We start from the raw sequence: 23,489 nt of genomic DNA, 5'->3' as shown, positions 1-23,489 counted from the left end.
CAAACTCCTCATTTCACATCTTACTTTCTACTACTTTGTGTGTTTATTGATCATCCTATCCAGAACTTTTTGTAATAGGAGTTTGATACCTGTATACTGCCCACAGTTATGAATGTCCCCTTTGTTCTTGAACAGTGGCACTAGTATACTTATTCTCCAGTCATCTGGGATACAGCTTTCTCTCCATACTGGTATGACTAGCATCAGGAGCCATTTCTTCCCTTATCTCATCTGTTTTGACCTCATCTGAGCCTTCCACTTTCACTTGACTTCATGTTTCTTAGTGCTGTTCTTATTTATATTTGCAAAAAAAAAAAAAGGGACAGGAAATTTTCCTACACTTATGACTGTTGTGACCAAGCACTTAAAGACTTGATTTAAAAATAAATTACAATCAGAATAACTTTTTTTTTCTCCCTTCACCAAATGAGACAGATTGTCCTATTTATACAGCACCCAGTGAACGACTTAAGACTTCTTGTATCTTCTCTGCCTGTAGTTTCTTGTCATTGTTTCTACACTGGTAGTACACTTTTTTTTTTGCAACATGTTATCAAGGGTTGGAGTGAGGCACAGCGGTGAACTGGTTTATGTTTTGCGTCAGAGCTTTTAGTTCTTGGCTAGGGTGCAGTATCTGATGAGTGTGCATATCTTTCCTGTGTACATGCAGGTTTTCTATGGTCTCACGATGGGTGCATTAATGGTCCTCTAAACTGTCAGTGGATATGTGTGCAGTGAGTGACCATCTGTCTGCATCCTGTAATGGGCCATCATCTTGTCCAGGAGTGGTACTCTGGCTTAACCCACAGATTGCTGGGACAGCCACTGGCTTCCCCACAACTGTGAATAAGAAAAAAAAAATGAGAATGAATCAAAAAAAGGGTCATCAACTCCTATGGGTTTTTTTTGTTTTTCTTCAAGGTATTTACACATTCATGCCCCCCCTCCCCCTGAGTCCCCACTGTATTACCACTATATATGTATGGTATAAGGTCTCTCAGAACATTGGCTTTTGTTTCTCTGCACAGCTCTTGGTAGATTTTAATCTGCTTGTTTCTAATATGTTTTGTATAGAAAAAACGTTTCCAATGTACTTGCAGTCATCTGTCTCACTTCTACTTCCCTAAGCTGTATTCCATCCGATGTCATTGCCTTAATGTTTACTGCCTTTCTTCCAAACCAGATCTCCTACTGAAAGATTAGTATTCTACATCCCTTCTACTTTTGTGCTTCACACCTCCAAAACTAGGCCATTTTTTGTTTGTTGTTTTTTTTTTTTTGTCCGCTAGCTGTACTGTACCTTCACATCATTGACTATAAAGTTGAAAATGATCAGTCTCAGAACACTAACCCACACTGGCAGTCCTTCCTACAATGTGAGAGGAGTAAGGGGGACTATTACTACCACTTAAGCCTCAAATTGCAGTGTAGTTTGTGCTGTTCAGCAAGGTGGAGAATTCTGTAATTCTCTAAGAAATACATTGCACTATAGGCCAGCTGTCTTTACTTGTTTCAGAAAAGTATCACAACTGGCTGCAAGCTTTTAAATAACAGTTAGTAGTCCCGGGTAATGCAAGGAATAAAAATGAAGTATGAGATGAAAGCATTATGAAACTGAATATGCAGTACAAAAAATATATAAATACACTTCATGTCTGCCTTCACACAGTGAATACTGAAAAAGACAAAGGAGATCATTTGCCTGATTTGAGACTTTCATCCCTTATGTGCTGTCATTTATCAGCTGGTATCTTCCACTGACTTTTTTAAGCACATTAAAAATATGAAAGTAGCATATGATTTCTAGGTTTTTAAAGCAGTCTTTCGAGAATCACACTGGTGGTCCTCTTCTTGAATTTAGCCACTTGACAAACAGCTCTCCTGAGTCCTGTAGTTGCACTATTTGTTCTGCAAGTTTCCTCCTGCAGTAACATAACTGGCCTGAAATGTTCTGAGTTTGTTGAGATTAACACTTGAAAAGTGTAAGGGTCTGTCTTGCCTTTGAGGCCCGTTTTAAACTCAACATTTCAGAACACACCTGACAACAATCAAACTTTCAAACCTGCTTACCTATTCAGAAATTACTCATGCTTTTTTAATCTGAAATCAGTAGATTATTTACTTGTCTGTCTCAGATCCCTGAACTACTATTGTAGGAAGCCTGTGTAACAACTTTGGTAAAATTCATTCTTTGGCCCTCACAAAGGAAGCTCAGAAGGCCTGGTAAGTTTTGTTCCTTTAATATAAAATTATCCACTCCTTTTTACTTTCCTAATGAGAAATGCTATAAATAACAGCTTCATTCTGCCCTCCGTTTACTTTGCTCTTATACAAACTGTGGTTCTGAGAATAACAGATATTCCATCATGCTCTGATGATAAATAATCTGTTACAGCAGTGTCAGATACAGAAGTGGCAGAGTTTCTGCTACAAGTAGTAAGACAAGATTCTGCAATCTGTGCTTCGGGGGTTTCATCCTGCCCTTCTGCTCCTACAGCTAGAAAAACCTAATTAGGCCTTGTCCACACGGTGACATTTTGCTCCCTATCCATCACTGTTAAGCAAGTTGTCTACCCAGATATGAGTTTATAAACCAAATGTACAGCTATGTGGTGTAGAAAACAGCACTGAAGGCCATATAATGCACAAGACATTTTAATTTTATAGAAATTTATTATAATGTGTTCAGGTACTTTCACGGATCTCAACTATCCATCAATTTTAGTGGTGTTCTCAGCTTTGTCAGCCATACTGTAACATTTATTTTGTAAGTTTTGATACCAGGTCATTTCCACTATGGCTGCAGCCTATTTTTACAGGAGGCCTAGGGAAGTATTTTTACATAACTGGGGGATATCTAACCAGAAAATCAGGGAAATTGCTCTTCTCTTTTTGGTACATACCAAAGAACCTGTATACATCTAAGATACCAAATACCTCAGCCATATGTGATATTGGTTTAGGGTCTCATTCATCTGAAGGATGGCATCTCGGGGGGGGGGGGGGGGGCAGCATTCCTGATGCTGCACCGCAGTGTAAGTATTAGGTCATGGGTCCAAGCACATGCTGTGCAGACAGAACCCACAGCCTTATGGTGTCCTCAGCCTCAAAATGAAAGTGCAACCTACCGAGCCAGTGACACCTGTTTACATCTGTGACACTAACAGAAAAATTTTAAGCACTAAACTGGCAAATTCTGAATTTACACAAAAGAACAGAATTGGGAAGAGGAAGCGTTCTTAGTGTTAACTGAATTACTCAATCTAATCGCTAAATGTTTAGAATCAGTTTTAACATGCTTGTAATTTTTGGTTCACTCAACATCAAATTATCTCGTAAGAGGACAACAACTACTCCTGTCATCCCTGTTCCAAAGCAAAGAACAGTAGTAGCAACTCTGAAATGCATAGTTCTTAATCATTTAAAAGTGAACACCTGAAGAAATGGTTGCATAATCGGGACAACTTAACAATCCCCAAAGTACTGCGGTCATTACTTTCCTCTGGTACTGATTTTCATACTGGGAAGGGTAAATTAAATGAATAGACTGTTTGCTTCTAAAAAGATCTTTCACTGTTATCCTTCTCTGGTGTTCTCTCCATGTGATACGTCACCGCTGTGACATCACATTTAAGCACTGACAGCAGATGGAAATGCTACAACACAGAATTAGAGCGAGACTTATCACACATACTTTACTTATGTTACTTTTATTTGTTAACTGGAAAACAACACTGATCCATGGACTTGTTTACAGTTCAGTCCAGGGATATAGTAAGAGTAGATCAAGGCTTTTGGCACACATTTACACTGCTTTTCCTTAAAAATACAAACATAAATATTACTAGTACTTTGAACAAAACCTGTAACTTCTCTGGGCAGCCAGCATATTCAAAGCAATACTGTAGCCTGTACACTTCACAGAAATAAAAAGGCAACCCTTTACCTTGGCATGCACTTACAATTTCATATATGCAAAATCCACTGTAAGGGTATTCTCTGAAGCCAGGGACTAATTTTACAAAGACATGCATATAAAGCAAGTAATATCTGGCTTCTGCCTATCAAATGGCTTGATGGTATCCAAAACATGGTTTAGACAGACAGTCACAAGATCACATACAAAACTGGCCAACATTGAACTCTGTTAGACTTCCTCCTAGTAAGGAAAGGGAACTTGGGTAGAATCAGCACTTGCAGAGTCACCCCCAGTGAAACAGTCAGCCCAGAGCATAGCCCACTTTTTTATAGGTTCATAGGTTGGTACTGGGCTATCTGCCTGAAGGCATATATTAGCCCAGCCACATTGTGCGGTATTCATCGCCCCTTTAATAGTTCCCTAGACCCTTGTACTAGCAGCTAGTACCCTTGGCACCTATCTAGTAGTGCTGTTGGTGTGATCCCCGGTGTGAACTTTCTGTTACCCATCCACTCATCAAGGTTCCTCTTGAAGAGTGATAGTGAGGGGCTCTGTCTTGTGTAGATCAGGACCCTGTTCCATAGTAAGGGAAGTCTCTGCGAAGGGAATCTATCCCTCCAGCATGTTCCATTCATTGTTGTGTTGAGGTTTATATCCCTAGAGTGTGTAGCTCGAGTAGATTTGGTTTTGCTAAGATGGAGCATGTTCAACAATTCTGGGTTGGACATGGCTCTGTACGTTAGACAGAGAGCGCCTCTGAAAAAGCGGTATGCAACAGAGAACAGTCTTAGCTTTTTCAGTCGTGCTGCATATAGCAACTGTTTGATGCCAGTAATCCTCTTGGTTAGGTACCTCTGTGGTCTCTCCAGCTGCTGGAGATGTCTAGCCAGGTACATTCCAATTGGTGCATTGTACTTAATAATGGGTCTGATAAGGGAAGAGTAGAGGGGCACCATTACATCCTTAGATCTTGATGCGAACCCTTTCATGATCAGATGGGTCACATAGAAGAATTTTCTAACCACTTTGGCAACATGGTTATCAAAGGAAAGCTGACTATCTACTTGGGTCCCTAGATCCCTTATTTCTTCTTCAGATTTCAGGGGATTACCTCCTATGTTGTAGTTTGCGGGTACTCTGTTTTTTCCAAAGGGGATTACTACACATTTTTTTTGCATTTAGCTTGAGACTATGGCTTTGACACCATGCATCAGTCTCATTTAGGCCCTTCTGGAGGATCTCCATGTTGGAATCCGCTGCGAGCAGTGGTCAGAGAAGGCTCTAAGGTCAACAGAGACCAGGCTGAAGAACTGGAAGTTGACAGGAGAGAACGCACAACAGTTCAAGGAATTGCTCAGGACTCTAGCATCTCAACAAGAACAGGAAATAAGTGGAGTTGAAGAATGACAGTGCCTCAAAACAGCACATATAAGGGCTACAGAACAGATATCCTTTTTTTCTTGCAGATAAAATTATTGCTCATAAGGTGGCATTGTGGTGTGGGTGCCTGACATGCTGGGGATGAATAAAAGCTAATCACTGTTCAGTAAGATGACATTTTTAAACTCCTTGCAGCCTAGGCACCTGTTGTATGGCCTGACCTTTTACAGTAGCATAATAACTCTCTGTGATGTTAGGACTGCAGCGTGACTACTCTTTTCTGTACTGATTACAGGCATGATAGACATGGCATGTTGTCCTCATCCTCAGCTTTTGACTTGGGAGACATTGATTGTTATTTATTCTTTAATTCAGTAGATGTTAGAACCTCTTCTGTTCTTTCACAGAATGAAGCTTATTGGTTCACTTTGTGCTGTGGTATTCTGCTCCTTCTTGGCTTTTTGCAAGCCAACTCAAGAAAAGAAAGACCGTGTCCACCATGCCAAGGAACTGAGTAACCAGCCACATGATGACGGAAATCATCAGTATGACCATGAGGCCTTCCTGGGTAAAGAAGAGGCAAAGACTTTTGACCAGCTCACCCCTGAAGAGAGCAAAGAAAGGCTAGGGTAAGATCAGGCTTAGATTATCATTTCATTTGCATGGCTGTTTAAACACTTCAATGGCAAACTGAGTAATGACTGAGAACACACCAGGAACTGTTGGTATAAGCAAGTTATAGTACTCTTTGCTACTGTTCATTTGAGCCTACTGTTCATTTGAGCCTATTGTAAATGTGACTTTTTTAACCAAGTACTCTTCTGTTACAACACTCCAGTTATAACTATAAAGTCAAAAGCAGTGTGTTGCTTAATAAATGCATTAAAATGGAAGTACCTGTTAAGATAGTTTGCAAGGTGGGCGACTGCCTTCCCTTTTCTGCATTTATGCAGAAATGTAGAGCTGGTGAGAGTGTCTTGAGTGTCACTTTTACATTTTTGCAGCCTTTTTGAAGGTTTGAGAAGTATTTTTTCATCTGACAGATATTGCAATACTTCTCATGAACATTTTCCTTTTTTAATATAGAAAATGGATGTTGAATGGATTAAGGAATATGCCCAGTGAACAAACATATTGTTTACTTCAGGGAAGTAGGTAGAGATCTCTGTTGGCCACGTACAGTGGAGTACTGAAATTTTCAGATATCACAGAGGGGATAGGGTGGTAAATTGCTGGCTGCAGTTTTTTTTTTTTAAAAAGTGGAACTGAGTATCCTCCAAAAGCCACTCTTCAGGACCGGGGCAGTCTATTTCTCCTTACATGCCACCTTTGAAACGTCAGTGTTCCCCACTGTCATGAGGGTTGGACTTGGCAAGTACCGAATGTGTTTAACATTCATATTCTTTGTACTGTTGTAGCCACATTAGCTGTGAGACAAGGTAAACTTAATGCCAACCTTCACCAGCCAAGCGCAGGTCATTTCCCTGTCAGGATAATGGATACTTTAGGTTGATTCTGAGAAATTTCAAACACTACCAGACAGACACTAAGATGAATGTAAGGAGAATTCATTAGCAAGGGACTAATATACAGGAGTGGCAGTGGGTTTGTCCATTCTCAAAGGCCCTGTAGCACCAATGATTTAAAGTTAGCAGCTTTTTAAAGTCTGTTTTTGTTGTAGGTTCTGGGATGTTTTTTGATATGATCCTTGACTGTTTATTTTGTGATGAGGTAGGGTGGGATGTGGGATTACGAAATGCATCTCACCCTTGTAAGATGCATAAGCTGTAGCAGTGTATTACAAGTATGCCATCACCATCACAAGGCCAAGCTCATGTCCTTTTCAATAGACATTGCTAAAAATCAGAAACCATAGCTATATCATATTGCATTAAGTTACAGAATTTTGGAAAGTTATAATTTTAAGTTGTTGTGATTAACAGGTGTTGACCACTTTTGGCTTTGTTTTTCTGGTAAAGTTGTGGCTCCTGTACCTTTATCATCTTTTCCAAAGTTAAAGCATTGTGATGTGTTTGCCACATGTCTGTCAGATCCCCACCCCAACTCGCACACTCTCCTCGTATGCCACATTTTTGGCTAATACAGGATCAGTGTGAATATCAGCTATGTCCTGGATGTTTCTGATCTGATGGACAGAGTTGGAGATGTTCAAAATTTTATTGATCCAGGCTTCTTGGAACTTGTTTGCTTCCAAACGTTTCTACTACAGCATTCCACTTGGTGTACATTTTTATTACTTGAACCGCAATTTATTGTATTTTTTTAATCCTTTATGTGGGCTGGTTTTATGAGCATGACAGTTCTTTAGATTGCAGGTCATGGCAAAACATAATTCTAACAAACTTTACAGACAGCACAGAGGCAGCTACACTCAAAACACAGCATGACAGTTAATTACATTGTTCTTTTATTGTCACAAGTTTCCAATCATTACATTGTTAGATCATGAGAACAGTATACTGAACACTATGAAATGTAAGACAAATTATACTTTAAGTAAAAAATAAAATGAAAGATATTTATGTCATCTCAAACTTTTTGTATATTCTTAACTGAGTGGCATCTGTATATTAGTGATACTCTACGTGCTATTTGTAGGATGCTGGTCTGTGAACATTAACAATTTTTTTTGACAGAGCAAAAGGTTTTTTTTTTTTTTCTAAATTCACATTAGCTAGATAGTTTTTTCACTTTAGTGTAAGGTAGGTCCAATTTTTTAGCACTATTATGATGGAACATTTTTCACCTATATACGACACAAGTGGGTCCTTGAAAGGTCAGGGGACTTTCTTCATATGTACATGTGTTATGTAGAGAGGTTTTGAATTTTTGTCTTAAGATGTGGCAGTAATTTTTATGGAAACGTTTGAGGGCAGTTCTGGAGAACAGAATGGTTGAGCAAGTGTAGAATGGCAACCTGATAGCTTTTTGTAGGCAGGTGCAAGGGTTCTAGATTTTGTCAGTAAATGGATAAAATTACAGCTGATCTGTGTGATGGTTTGAATCCATTGATTATTCTGGTAGAAATTTAGTGTAATAATAGGGAGTGCTTATTTTAAGTGAGAAATGAGGACACTGATTGCCACTGCCTGTGCTTGGGAAGTAAGATGAGAAGTGAAGGTGTACAAGGCTCCTAGTTGCCGTCAGTTTTTGTCTGGGTTTTAACAGGTTAGCTTCAATGAGGTAAGCCCAAGGTGTGTTGCAATACATTTACATTTCCTGTATAGCTGGAGTTTCTGAGAACAGCAGCTTACATTTATCTGGTGCTGAACAGCATAGATGCTGTTTTGCTCGTATAAAGCTGTAGCCAGAGTTGTAAACCAGCTGCGCGTTGAGCAGAAGTCATTTTGAAACTCTTTCTGGATGAGGTCAGTGGTAGGCCCAATCCTATGAGGGAGTAGTGACACCTGCATACAAGGTTATTAACAAGGATGTTTGTTCTTGTGATATTGTTGGTGAAAAGTTGTAGTAGTACATTTTCAGAATCGGATTTCCTGTGGCACGCTTAATTGTAAATTCATTCTTTTCCTCTAACATATCTCTGGCTGGACTGCTCTGTAAATTTTCTGTGGGTTAGTTATTGAAATCACAGTATAGTGCTTGGCTTAATCCCAGAATTTATAGTTTACTTAGGGGATGACTAATCTGTTACAGAGTTATTGTCCCAAGGTAAAGTGGGCTAAATCCCAGGACTTGGGATTTAGGAGGGTGGAGTGATTCATACACTCAAATCCATGAATATTATCAATAAAACTGATCCCGAGAGCCATTTTATTTTTTGCCATAGAGATACCAGTGAGAGTGTTGTGACTTATTCTGAGTGAATGTCAGAAGTTATTGAGATTGTTGTATTTATTGATGTGTTCAAATAATTGACTGCAAATGACTTTCAAAATCCTTTATTACTGAACAAAGAAGAGAAATAGTTCTGGGCTCCCAGGGATGGGATAATTAGGTAGGGCCAAATTCAGGGGATATTACCTAGTTGTTACTGAAAGTTTAAAGTGGTTTAGCTAACTGAGGCGCTCACATATGTAAAAAGACATCTTTCTACAAGTTATACACTGGATTGTGTACACAATGCCACTTCCATGGCTTTAGCTTCTCTTTGGCCTTGCTAATATTACCATCTTTTTTTTTTTCAGTTTTACCAAGCATAAAGAGGACCTGTGATAGAGAAAGCAGCTTTTCTGGTTATCTTTCTTCCAAGACATTAATTTGAGTAAAATCTTTACTTGGCATTACTCTAAAGTAGGTCTGCTGTGGGAATAACTTTTATATTAGACTGAGGAAGGGAATTTTAGTAGGGCACACTTTTCTTTATGAATGTTTTGTCAAGGCATCCAACCACAAGTGCACTGGACTGTTAATTAATGGCAGCTGTTTTTATTAGTGGTTCTCATTTGGGTGTACTGTAAATAAAAGGCAGTTTTCAAAAGGTAAGAGTGATCCAGTCCTATCAGAATTATGCTTTAATTTGTGATTTTTATTTTGTATAGTATTGTCTGAGTGGCTTTTTCTTTCCAGTGTTGAAAGATCGGAGATTTGCAGATAACTACTGCCTGAACAGTAACCTCTTGGTGAACTTGCAGCATTTGATTACCTTTCTGCACAGATATGTGTCTTGGGTACACTGACAACTTTATAGCTGCACATTTTCTTTTTCAGTTAACTTTCTAAAAGACTTTTGAGAGTTAATTTAATTTAAACACTAACATTATGAAAGCAATGAAAGACACAACCACATATAGGACTTTATTATACCTAATTTGTGCCACGATGTTAATGTCCTGTAAACCCATTGAGCCCTGCCTCTGCTAAGTCATCATGTCTCTAACCTAGGATATTCAACACCCCCTCCCCCCCCCCCTTATCAGGGCAGGTCCCTCTGTGATGGGAGAAATGGGAGCTTGGTTAATACAGCCTGTGATCTCTCCTAGGAGTCACTAATCGGGAAGTAGTCCTCTGGCATAACTTTAAGGTTGTGCAGTCCACCCCCCCTTGACTTTCCCCAGTGTAGAGCTCCAATGACATTAGCATTTTCACCTTACCTCACATATAAAAAGTAACATTCATTGTACCTCCCTATCAATATCAGTACCTGCATCAGGAGCTCAGCTTCTGCCAGTTTGCAGTGTGGCAGTAGGACATAGATCTCTGTATTCCACCCTACCTGGCTAGTCATCTGGCAACTACTGTCGGTCACCTTACCAGGATCTTCTGCTTGTAAAGGCAGCCTTACTTGCATCGGCTTTGTTTTTGAGAAAGTAACTAGCCAGGTTAGCAAGAAAAGTATCTGTTATTTCATTATGTTAACATGGTTGTGACACCCTTCAGTGGAGGCACTGGGAGAAAAGCTCTGCAGACAAAGTTTTCAGCATACATTACTTCACAAATGACAGCAAATTACTACGATAGATTAGTACAAACTACAGTGAACAGACAGTGTAATACAGGCTTGAACAGTTGTGTATACCAGATTATGGTTTTGCAGTACCATTTTTAGATAAACAGATTCTTTCTGAGAAGGTAAGAACAATTTTTACTTTTACATTCATTTTTATTGATGTCTTTAACATTGACTGGTGTGTTTATTTCATGTGTTGCCAACATTATTTGCAAATATAGCATCAAATGAGCTACGACTTGTGGTCTGCTTTATTAGGTGATTTTACAGTGGATCTGATATTTCTGGAGGATATATACCTTTTCAGGAAGTGGTGTGGTAGGTGGGAATATTTAGGATGCAGAACCTGATTGGCTGAGTTAAGCCTGCATCTAAATATATTCCTTTTGAGGAATTTCAGGAGATCACAATGGTAAGACTTGGAGGCTGATGAAATGGCAAGCCTGAAACATAATAATACATCCCTCTTATCCTATTTACAGTATTTGCTAATAGAATATTTACAGTTATAAAACATATTAATGAAGGTAAATTTAGTGGCTAGAGAAAGGTAATACCATTAATGGACCCATTTCATAATGAGGGTCAAAGACACAATTACATTGATATTCCTTTACAGTGACACACTAGAGATGTACCATTTCAACAGCATTCATCATCTTCTTTCGGCTGTTCCCGTTAGGGGTCGCCACAGCGGATCACCTGTTTCCATTTCTTCCTGTCCTCTGCATCTTGCTCTGTCACCAACCACCTGCATGTCCTCTCTCACCACATCCATAAACCTTATCTTAGGCCTTCCTCTTTTCCTGTTACCTGGTAGCTTCATCCTTAACATCTTTTTCCCAATATACTCCACATCCCTTCTCAACGTAATCTTGCCTCTCTGGCTTTGTCTCAAAACCTTCCAACCTGGACTGACCCTCTAATATACTTATTCCTAATCCTGTCTACCCTCGTCACACCCAGTGCAAATCTTAACATCTTTAACTCTGCCACATCCAGCTCAAACTCCTGCCTTTTTGTCAATGCCACTGTCTCCAACCCATATAACATAGCTGGTCTCACTACCCTCTTGTAGACCTTTCCTTTCACTCTTACAGGTACTCGTCTGTCACAAATCACTCCTGACACTCTTCTCCACCCACTCCATCCTGCCTGTACTCTCTTCTTCACCTCTCTTCCACACTCACCGTTACTCTGAACTATTGACCCCAAGTATTTAAACTCATCCACCTTCGCCACCTCTACTCCTTGCATCCTCACCATTCCTCTATCTTCCCTCTCATTCAACACATATATTCTGTCTTAGTCCTGCTGACCTCCATTCCTCTTCTCTCTAGAGCATATCTCCAGGGTCTCCTCCACCTGTTCCCTACACTCACTACAGATCACAATGTCCTCTGCAAACATCATAGACCATGGGGACTCCTGTCTGATCTCGTCTGTCAACCTGTTCATCACCATTGCAAATAAGAAAGGGCACAGAGCTGATCCTTCATGTAACCCCACCTCCACCTTAAACGCATCTGTCACTCCCACCACAGACCTCACCGCTGTCACACTACCCTCGTACATATCCTGTACCACTCTTACATACTTCTCTGATACTCCTGACTTCCTCATACAGTACTACAACTCCTCTCTAGGCACCCTGTCATATGCTTTCTCCAAGTGTACAAAAACGCAATGCACCTCCTTCTGACATTCTCTGTACTTCTCCATCAACACTCTCAGAGCAAACATCGCATCTGTAGTGCTCTTTCCTGGCATGAAACCATACTGATGTTCACTAATAATCACATCCCTTCTTAACCTAGCTTCCACTACTCTTTCTCATAACTTTATGCTGTGACTGATCAATTTAATCCCTCTGTAGTTACTACAGCTGTGCACATCACCCTTATTCTTAAGTCGGTACCAAAACACTTTTTCTCCATTCCTCAGGCATCCTGTCACTTTCAAAGATTTCATTAAACAATCTGGTTAAAAACTCCACTGCCATTTCACCTAAACACCTCCATGCTTCCACAGGTATGTCATCTGGGCCAACAGCCTTTCAGTTTTTCATTCTCTTCATAGCTATCCATACTTCCTCCTTGCTAATCCATTGTACTTCATGATTCACTAACCACACATCATCCAACCTTCTCTCCCTCTCATTCTCTTCATTCATCAACCCCTCAAAGTATTCTTTCCATCTCCTCAACACACTCTCTCCTCGCTTGTGAGTACATTTCCCTCATTATCCTTTATCACCTTTACCTGCTGCACATCTTTCCTAGCTCGGTCCCTCTGTTTAGCCAGTCGGTACAGGTCCTTTTCTCCCTCAGTGCCCAACCTTTCATACAACTCTCCATATGCCTTAGCCTTTGCTACCTCCCTCATTTCCATGTGCCTCATCTCCTTATACTCCTGTCTACTTCATCTCTTTGACAATCCCACTTCTTCTTCACCAACCTCTTTCTCTGTATATTCTTCCTCATTCCACCACCAGGTCTCCTTGTCGTCCTTCCTCTGTCCCGATGTGATACCAAGCACCTTTCTAGCCGTCTCCCTTACTAGCTCTGCTGTAGTTACTCAGCTATTTGGTAACTCTTCACTGCCACCCACTGCCTGTCTTAATTCATCCCTGAACTCCACCTCACAATCACCGTTTTTCAGTTTCCACCATTTGATCCTTAGTGCTGCTCTCACATTCCTCCTCCTCTTCTTGATCACCAGCATCATCCTACAAACCACCATTCTATGCTGCCTAACTACACTTTCTCCAGCCACCACTTTACAGTCTCCAATCTCCTTCAAACTGACCCTCCTACATAAGATATAATCCACCTGTGTTAGCTGAATTACAATTAATTATAAATTCATTATTACACGTTCTCAGACTAACCTGCACAGATGCCTGTAGTGTTGTTATACGTTAATAGGTAAGTACTAGACTAACTGCCCTTATGGGCTCTTAAGCCTAGCCAATTTCCGTTAGTGAGAATCAAACCCTCTACCTCTTGTCTGTGAGGCAAACACCTTAATCATTATGCCAACTCCCAACTAAAGAAATAACACAATTACATCTATGAAAGATACTAAAGGTTTCCAACGTAGTCTAAAAAAATATAATTACAGCAGTAGCAACAAAAGCACATTTAATGTCCGTAAATGTAGCATGATAAAGCACAGCAAAAAAGGATTGAAAAGATATGCTTGGGGCCAGTGAGACTTTCACGACTGTTCTGAATGCTTCAGACAAGTCAGGGAACAGAGGTAAAACGTATTTTTAGTGTGATGAAATCAGAAATGGAGCTGAAATTCCTTCTTAATGTTATGTTGTGACTTATTTAAAATATTTATGCTTGTGTTTTGAATTACATCAGCTGTTGACAGACTGCATTTGAGAATTATAGGCAAGAGATTAAGGATATCTGTAAAATCCATGAGTCAGTAATTGCTAGTCTCAATAGATTCATCAGTCTTATGGAGAACTTTGATATAAACGTCTTACTATGAGGTGGGTGTGGAACAGTCCCCCATGCTCCAGTTAACAAGACAGCTTAGAGGGATACCTGGTGAGAAACAGATTTGGTACATTTTGGTGGAATACCAGTAGGTGTATTAGAATCTAATTTTTTTTTTGGAAGGAAGGAGTTTCCTGGCCTGGAAAATACTATTAACAGAAATTAGTTCTGTGTTGCCATGTGACATGTGACATTCAGCAGAAAATATAAATGACTGAAATTAATATGGAATGTTTTTTTTCCTAAGGAGTACTTGAATAACTTAGTAGGAGTGGGTGTGGAATAGATTGCTGCCCTTACTGAAGCAGCTTGTTCACACTTTTATGATTTTGGGGGGAGTTGTGCAGCATGGCTTCTTTTCAAGTTGTCCTGCTTGTGCTGTTTAATAGATCCTGTTTACAAGTATTTGAGTTACATGCAGTAATAAAGGAATGCTCAGTCATTGTGTTTAGTTGTCAGTGAAGTAAATATCACAAATGATATTTAGGGCTAGGGAGGTATCTCGTCATCTGTAGGATTTTATAGGAGTAACGGATTTTATAGGAGTAATATTGTCAAATATGCTCATGTTTGTAGTCACAGGGTGGTTTACTGCATCTCAAAAGGAAGAGACAACTTTAAGATTAACTTGTTTAATTTAGATTTATTAACCAGGATAGTGGACTGTTCAGAGTACCAATTTCAGCTAAAGCCCAGGAGTAACAGACAAGAGGGATCATGTAGTACATACCAAAGATACAAAAATACAACAGGGGGTTCAAACTCTACAATACTGAATATAGTTAGTCTGCTGGTAATGGTACAAAAGTGGTTAAAATGCAGCAGTAAGCACTGAGCTAATGAAACTAGACAGTAGAAATATTTATACATGTACATATACAAACTGAAAGGCAGGATTTAGCTTAGATCTGCTGGTGTTCTTAAATAACCATGGTTAAAATAAGGAAGGAAAAGTATTAGGGCTTTAAGGGAAGAATGTCAGAAGTTGGATAGGAAGGGATAGACTGTTGAAGAGAGGAGGCTTAATTTGAGATGGTAGTTAGTGTGGAAGGGGGAGAGGGTAAAGTAGGGAATGTTCATAGTGAGCCATTAGCAAAGTACACCGGTGGGTAGTGAGGGTTGAGAACAGATGTCAGGATAGAGTGCTATGGGGGAAATGACGGCTTCATTTACAGACTGCTCTTTTTTTTAAAGGAAGTCTTGTAGTTAAGGCTTGAATTTACTGTAGTCAGTTGTCTGAATTTCTGCAGAGAACTAGTCCTATAATTTGGATGTCAATTATAGGAAAGAGGGGAAGACAGTGGTAGTTAATTCCACAGTTTGTGCTGCCCTAGTTGAGCTATATTTAGGCTCCTTGTTTTTCGATAACTGTGACTAGAAAGTAGCTTCTCATGGCTGAAAATGGTAAAAAGAAACTTGGTAAGAACTAAGTGTCCACAGCTGAACCTGCCTAACTGTTAGAAGGCTGAGAGGATAGTTTCCCAGTCCATAATCTCACTTTCAGAGTTTTTTTTTCAGTTAAATAGGTTTTGTTAAGTACTTAGAGTTCACACAACCTTGGACAGCTTATTTGTTTTCAGTGAAGTGGGACACAATTGAATCAGTCAGTATTTCCGTCACAGAATGCAATCTGTATTTATGCTGTTTTTCTACAAATACTTTATCTCTAAGCAGCATGTATGTTTCAAATCTGTAGGTTTTCAGACTAAGGATTTTCTCTTTCTTGACAGTAGGACATTTCCCAAACTGTGTAGTTGTCTTTTGTGTACAATATGACTTATTTTTGTAACTCTGTGTTCATCTTGGCTGACAAAGCATCTGTGTCTGGCAGAGATGTCTTTGGTTCTCATATTTCCCCCAATGTAAACTTGTACTACAAACATTGTAGCTAGAACTGTTGGCAGAAAACATTAAAACTGTATAGATATAGTTGTAGTAGCTAGAACTATGAGTAGAAAACATAGTTCCTTCATCTTGTGCTGTCATTGCTTCTGTGTGCAGCAATCTCATAAATGTATAAATGTGAACATGCATGTACAAACACACATTTGTGCAGTTCTTTTATTGCGCATCCTTCAGTTCTTGGCAAAGAATATTAAGAATTGATATAAATAAAATGTCTGCAACTAATACTTTTTCATTAAATGTACAAGGCTAACTTGAAGTTATTTATTCTTGCATTTGGTTGCATCATTGACTGGTGGCATTGGATGTTCCTACCCCATACCCCAAAAAACACAATCTGTTATACTTAAAGGTTTACGTTTTAAAACCACGAATCACAGTGGTTTGAGTGCCAATATGAGCGACTCGAAACCACAAAACTGAAAATGTCGACAAACCTTCATGTTCGAAAAACAGCAACTTGAACAGCAGATTCGCTGTTTGTCGAACATGAATGTCAAAAAAAAAGTGTAAAGCAAGGGGGCAGGCCCCCCTGCACCCCCCATGTGGGTGGCTGCACCCCCCACACCCCTCCCTACTTTATTATTCTAACTCCGACATTGAACTACAGTGGGGAAAGGAACCATTTCCCGATCCCCACTATAGTACAATCCGCCCCTGAATGTCGAATGTGCAATGAGCGAATCTCATTGTGCATTCGTTCATTGCACATTTGAACCTTTTTCCATTCGGCGTTTGCAGACTGCCTTTCAGAAATGTTCTGTTCGCCCTTCTGTAATACGCCGTTTTAAAGGTAAACCTATTTAAATTGTATATGATTAACTTAGTCATAGCATTATTGCTTTTGGTACACTTCACTACAAGTGTTTTGTCTTAAATCCATTGCAAGTCATGTACTTTAATCCAGAAATTGTAGCATGTTAGTGACAAGGATTAAATGAGATTGAGATTTCAATTTTAGTTTGTTTAACTAGAGGAGGCTAAGAAATGAGAGATTTACAGCAATTTATTTACAGCATTCATCACTACTCAAGTTGCTAAATCAGGCACTGAACTAAAGTCACTAGTTGTGTTTAGCAGCAATGCTTTTAAGTGAAAAAGCAAAGAGATGATCTATTTTGTATGCAACAGAAAAGATCAGAAAAGGAAGAAAAATGTGTTATTGTGTGGAATGTTCTCCACTAGAATGAAAATCAGACCAGTTGGAAATTATTGATAAATGCTGTCTGTGACTGAAAGCACATGATGTTGTTTGGTTTTAAAAATGGCTGTAACCTTTTCAGTGTTACTTGACTGCAAATACTATAAAAATAGTTGCATGACTGCAAGTTTATTAGAGAAATTAGAAAGACCCCCTCCTAGTTTCTTAGAGTTTCCATAAAAAGTCTATCTGTAGTATACATCAAGACAAGGACGGTTTTAGTTTATTTTTTCATGATGGTTCTTAGCTAGCCTTTTAATTTTTTATGTTATGGGCTGTTGGCTTCATTTATAAACATTTGCAGGATAATTGAGAGAGAATGTATAGCATTCCTTATAATTTACAACTTTATAATAGTGAAAGCCTTGAAATCATATAGTTCAGTTTAGTCAAAGTTAATGCTAAGAAATACTGAGCAAGAAAAGAAATTAAAATATTGTTACATTGTAAATATGGACTGAAGAACATTAAATGGTAAGCTTAATTTTACAGTGAATTTTGTGACCAAGAAAGCTACTTTGGAAAACAAAATCGCAACAGCATATCTGTTCCACTCAATCCCAACACGTAGTCTGCTTAAAAATGAATGTAATACAAAGAATTCATATCATCAGTCCCATATTTATATTAATTAGCTCAAGCTTTCGATTTAAACATCTGTATGTCAAGGTTTACCCATAGTTTTGCTTCCAGATAAAGTGTTGCGTAAGAAATTACTGTAACAGTAGATGCCCTACTGATCACTGTTGCAATATTCCTAACATATAGGTTTTCTTCTGCTGATGTCCAGCCGGGATACTGAAGCTTTACCTTCCCAAGGACATCAGCCTGAAGGCTACTTAGAGAGGAAAGTAGTCAGAAGTGGTGTGGCTCGAGGAAGTAAGTAAATTCTCCCAAAAGCAGTGTGTTAGGTAACAGCTTACAGGAGAGAGAAAGAGAAAATTAGGAGCAGAGGAAGAGAAGAGGGGTAAGGAAGAATTCTGCAGCAGTGATGAGTAGGACATCTACTGCTATATTATGTTATAACTGTACTATGTCCTGACTGAAATCATAGTTGCAGTGTTCTTAACATATGGATGATTCCCAGAGCTGAAGGAGGTAGAGAAGGAGGTTGGCTAAATGGAGGATGAGCTGCCCAGGAGCTCAGACAGAACAGACCTAGCAAAGACAGCCCTGGATCTTGAAAAGGTATCAGGGTTGTAATACTTGGGAAATGTGTGCACAGAGGACCAGGTGGCCATTTCCAAATTGGCCCTGGCATCTCCACAGTTGTGGAATCCCCCAGATGAGGCCACCACCCTAGTAGAATGTGCCCTTTGGCAGGGAGGTGTGTAACTGAAAGAAATAGCCTTAGATATCCAAGATGCAATGGTTTGAGACAGGATGGCCCAGTTTGTAATCTGTGAATGAGACAAAACATTGGTCAGTTTTTCTAACAGCTTTTGTTTTGTCCAAGTAAAATCGTAGCTGCCTGTGAATGTCTAGTGTGTGGAGAATCCCCCCCCCCCTTATTTTAGGATTAGGGGAAAAAGGCAAGTGGATGACCTGGATGAGGGACATCTCTTTCTCTACCTTGGGCATGAATGATGGATTTTCCTTGTGGAAAATGAGAAACGGGAATAGCCATAAGAGTCTGAAGTTCAGACACTCTGCAGGCAGAGGTAAGTGCCAGCAGAAGGATAGTCTTCCAGGTGCAGAATTTTTAAAGTGACAGAAGCTGCTGGGTCGCAAGGGAACAAAGTCATTTTTTCCAGCACAAAGTTGAGATCACAGGGAGGAGGAGGAATAGGCTTCCTGGGTGGCTTAATGTGTAAGACAACCCTCAAAGTTTGACCATTGTCATAGACATGAGCAGAATCATGAGGCAAGCAGGTGACCACTAGAAAAAGAAGGCATCTGTCTTCCAGTCTTGAGGGTTAAGGACTTCTGGTTCAGAAACATGGAAGCTGGTGGTTTTCTGGAGAAGCAAAAAAAGGTTTACCTATGGAGTTCCTCATTGATCCCTTACAGTTTATGACTTGTATGTTCAGGATCCATTCATGAGGGTCCTCAAACATCTCCTTAGGGAGTCCAGTAGTACATTTCTCCTGTGAGGAATGTATGCATAGGATCATAGGAGGTTACTAGGCTAATGACCCTGGGGCCCTTACAAGCCTAACCAGAAACCTCAGTCAGCACCTGTTGCCCCTGTCAGTGAGGGACACAGGTGGAACCCCTGGGACAAATTTGTGGTTTCCCATCCACTCATCAAGGCTGCACTTTAAGAGGGTCAGCAAGGTACTCTGTTTGAGGTGTATGGGAAGTCTGTTCTAGAGACTGGGCAGCCCCTGGGAGACGAACCTGTCTCTCCAGCAGGTTTTGTTGATGTCTCATATTAGATTTAGGCCTTTCGAGTGGGTAATGCATGAGGAGATATGGAGCATCTCTACTAGGGCAGAGTCCGAGATTGCCGTGTAGGCGAGACACAGATCACCTCTGAACACTCTGTACAATACAGAGCAGACTGATAGTGATTTGAGCCTGTTCACATAACACAGGTGTTGGAGGCCATGGTTTCTCTTTGTGAGGCATTTCTGTGGCCTTTCCAGTTGGTGCAGGTGTTTGGAAAGGTACATACCAAACTGGGTGTTCTACTTGATTATTGGCCTAATGAGGGATGAGTACAGAGAGGTAATAACCTCCTTTTTTCTGGATGCAATCCCTTATGAGATGAACCAAGTAAAAGGCTTTTCTGACCACTGCTGCTACATGATGGTCAAATGTGAGATTGTTGTCAACTTGTGTACCCAGGTCTCTTACCACAGGTTGTGTACTTAGGGGGTTGCCTTTGATATGGGGCCATGTTTTTGCCGAATGGTATGATAGTACTTTTTTTGCATTTAACTTAAGACCATGACTTTGGCACCAGTTATTTGTTGCTTTGAGACCCTCTTGCAATATAGTAACATAATTTGTGAGTCAGACAGCCCTCAACTTACAGTTATCCTTTGCCTAGACCTCTGACAAGTAGATGCCAAACAGCAGGGGACCCAGGACAGATCCCTAGGCAACACTACTAGTGACAGGTCTACTGTCAGAGGTGGAGATGCCTATTTTGACCTTGTGGGTTATATCAGTGGCCACCCACCTGATGAGATAGGGATTTACACCAAGTTGTGTTAGCTTTTCGGTGATGCCCATGTGGGGGATTGTGTCAAAGGTTTTGGCTAAGTCAAGGTAAGTGGTATGTACTGACTTTCCCTCATCCAGGGCCTTGGTGACAGTCTCAAAGAAGTCAACCAGGTTCAACAGACAAGATCTGCCCTTGACAAATCCAAACTGGGTGGGATCAAGTGCTTGGAGATTGCCTATATCCTTGTTTATGAGATCCATAATAATACGCTCTATGGCTTTACAATCAGACTTGGGTAGTGGCACCACATTTGTGCTATGGGATGACAATGGCAGTTTTCCACTTTGCTGGAATGAAGCCTGTACTTGGGCTGCGGTTGAATAGGGTGCTCAGTGGTGAAGCTAGTTCTTGCTGGAGATGGTGCAGAATACAGTCTGTGATACTATCAGGACCCATGGAAGCTGGGTTCTTTGCCTTGGATAGGACCTTTAACACTTTCTCTATGGAGATATGAGGTGTGGGACAAGTGTTGCGCATGTTGAATGGGCTTGGGGGGCAGGGAGGTGAAGTTTGGCCTGGGGGCAGGGGGGTGACCCATCTGCTAGCAAGTTGGCTAAGTCAACAGGATCAGAGTAAGTGGTACTGTTAAGTACTAATTGGGAACAAACCTGGGCTTTACCATGGAGGATCCTGACATAACTGAAGAAGGCTTTGTGGTTTCCCTTTGCTTCAGAGGCTAGTTTGAATTCATAATTGGCTTTGGAGGTTTTCACTAGTGATCTAATTTGCTTGTTGAAGCTAAGGAGGGAGTTTTTCTAGTTTGGAATTTGTTCCTTTTTACCCTTGGACAACAGTTTCTTCCTTTTGTTGTAAAGCCTGTTGATAGAGGATGTCCACTAGATAAGTTTGTGCTTCCTTGAGGAGCAGGTTTTCGTTCTTTTGGTTATGGCTGAGTCCATTCAGTTGTACAGGTGCTTGTGTACTCATTGGTGTACTGTTCAGCATAGCTGTCTACATCCTTGGAGGGGGTGAAGCTAATGATACCCTCCCTTAGGAGGTTGTAGTCAGCTTTTGAGAAGTTTTTTAGCCTGGTTATGGCTTGGAGGGGGAGTTGGGCAGTATAGAAACTTTGAATAAGACAGACCGATGATCTGATCTCACCAGGGAAGAACTTACTATGGGAATGGTGCAATGGTCGCCCATGTTGGTGAGAACCAAGTCCAGAATCTCATCTCCACTGGTGGGATGAGACAACCTGGTCTAGTGCATTAGAACTGATGAAGTCAAGGAATCCTTGGGTGAGTGTATTAGTACAGGAATGGTTCACCCAGTCTATGGTGGGGTAGTTGAAGTCACCAAGGATCAGGGTGTTTGGTACCTTCATGGAGTCAAGTAGGTCCAGGTAGGAGGAGTGGGTGTCCTGTGTCATGTAGGAGGGTCTATAGCTGGCTGTAACTTGGATGGGTGTCTTGACAACTGTCAGTTGCACCTGGAGTAGTTTCTAGTGCATCATGCTGGAAAACCTGTCTGGAGGTGTGCGTGTCTCTAATGAAGAAAGAGACTCCACCACCCTTAGGTCTTCCCGACCTCATTTTGGGGGTGGAATGTGTGGAATGAGGTATAGCCTGGTAAGGCAGGGGTGCACTCCACAGACTTGAAACAAGTTTCTGTGACTGCACAGATGTTGGCATCTTCCAGTGCGAGGAGAACATCCATTGAGTGCATTTTCCATTTAAGGCTCCTAATGTTAAGCAGCATAACCATCAGTTTAATTTTTGACAGATCTTTTATGTTGGAAGATTTGTCTTTGGGACATTGCCTAAAAAGGCACAATGGGGAAGGCAAGAGTCTTGGCCAGAATCCCAGGTGTGACAGTTGGAGGCCATCTCTGGCAATGTATCGAGGCCTGTCAACTATGTCATCCCTGGCAGACACTGGATCCCCTTGGAATAACACCAGAAACTAAGCCAATTGTTGAAGTCAATTATTTTTTGTTAGTGTTGTGATATCATTCTTGGTGAAGGTAGGATGCTACTCAGGGCTAGAGTCATACTTTGAGAGCTCAAGCATGTCTTTCTTCATATAGTCCAGTGAGGTACATCTCAGGTCATTCACAACAACATAGACAATGACAGAGTCATACTTGTACCTGCTGTGGAGGGACTTATGTGCATGCATGATGTGCCAGATTCTGGCACCTGACAGACAATTGACTGTGACCTTCTTGTCAAGCCTGGTGAGGGGACATTGGTGTGTTTCACAACTGAGTTACCAGTGACTGGTATGTTTTGGTGTATTGTTATGCCTTATGGGCTGTGTTTGTTTGACACTGGTCAGCTGTCAGTCATGTCTGTTTGTGTGGCAAGATGCCATGCCTTCTGTGCTAGCCTGCACAGTGGGCAAGATCTTGTGCCTCTCTTTGTTCAGATACCACATATCTGTTGTGTTGTTGGTCACACCAGTAGAGAGCCTGGCTTTTACAGATGGGAGAATATCTCTAAAACTTTCAGAAGGGCTCTCATATTTTCAGGTTGATGTCTCCTTTCAAGATAAAGGAAGACCATTCCCCCTGTACTCTGTGGGATCTTGTCCAAGCTGTCCATTCTCTGTCCAAAGCATCTGTGTAAAAAAAACATGGTTGCTTGTGGCTGGGGTGAAAGGAAGTCCCAGGCTGAGCATGACCTATGTCTCCCACCAGAGTAGATCCTTTTTGAGGCAAGGTAATAGGGGGATGGGAATGCTGAGACCAGACTGATTTCAGATACCACTGAATTTTCTGCATATGTATTCTAGCCAGAGGAGTCATAGGAGTGGCAGCTGCCATGAAACCCAAGGCCCTGAGTATCTTTCTTGCTGTGCAGTGAGACAGTGAAGTGTTTTTTGTAAAATGTGGCCCAACTGAGACTTTTCTCCTGAGGAATGAAGGCAAGCATTTTGCATGTGTTCATCTGCAACCCAAAAAAGCAGGTCCTTGAGTGGGTGTGAGATGGGATATGTGAAAGTTAATTGTGAACGCTAGGATGCATAGGAGA

At 40.7% G+C, this 23,489-nt stretch overlaps 1 protein-coding gene across 3 annotated transcripts in view; it reads left to right on the top strand.

Annotated features, from left to right (window-relative positions):
- Nucleotides 1-23,489, top strand: part of LOC122811531 (calumenin-like) — a 289,748-nt gene that overhangs the window by 2,819 nt on the left and 263,440 nt on the right. For all 3 annotated transcript variants that reach the window (XM_044083427.1, XM_044083425.1, XM_044083426.1), the window contains exon 2: nt 5,707-5,928. In XM_044083427.1, coding sequence (XP_043939362.1) covers nt 5,708-5,928 — 221 coding nt within the window. In that variant the 5' untranslated portion in view covers nt 5,707. The remainder of the gene's footprint in view (nt 1-5,706; nt 5,929-23,489) is intronic.

Source organism: Protopterus annectens, chromosome 9.part0 (genome assembly GCF_019279795.1).
Source record: "Protopterus annectens isolate FY-2018-M chromosome 9.part0, PAN1.0, whole genome shotgun sequence".
Lineage (NCBI taxonomy): Eukaryota > Metazoa > Chordata > Ceratodontiformes > Protopteridae > Protopterus > Protopterus annectens.
This window is presented reverse-complemented; position numbering and strand designations above follow the sequence as displayed.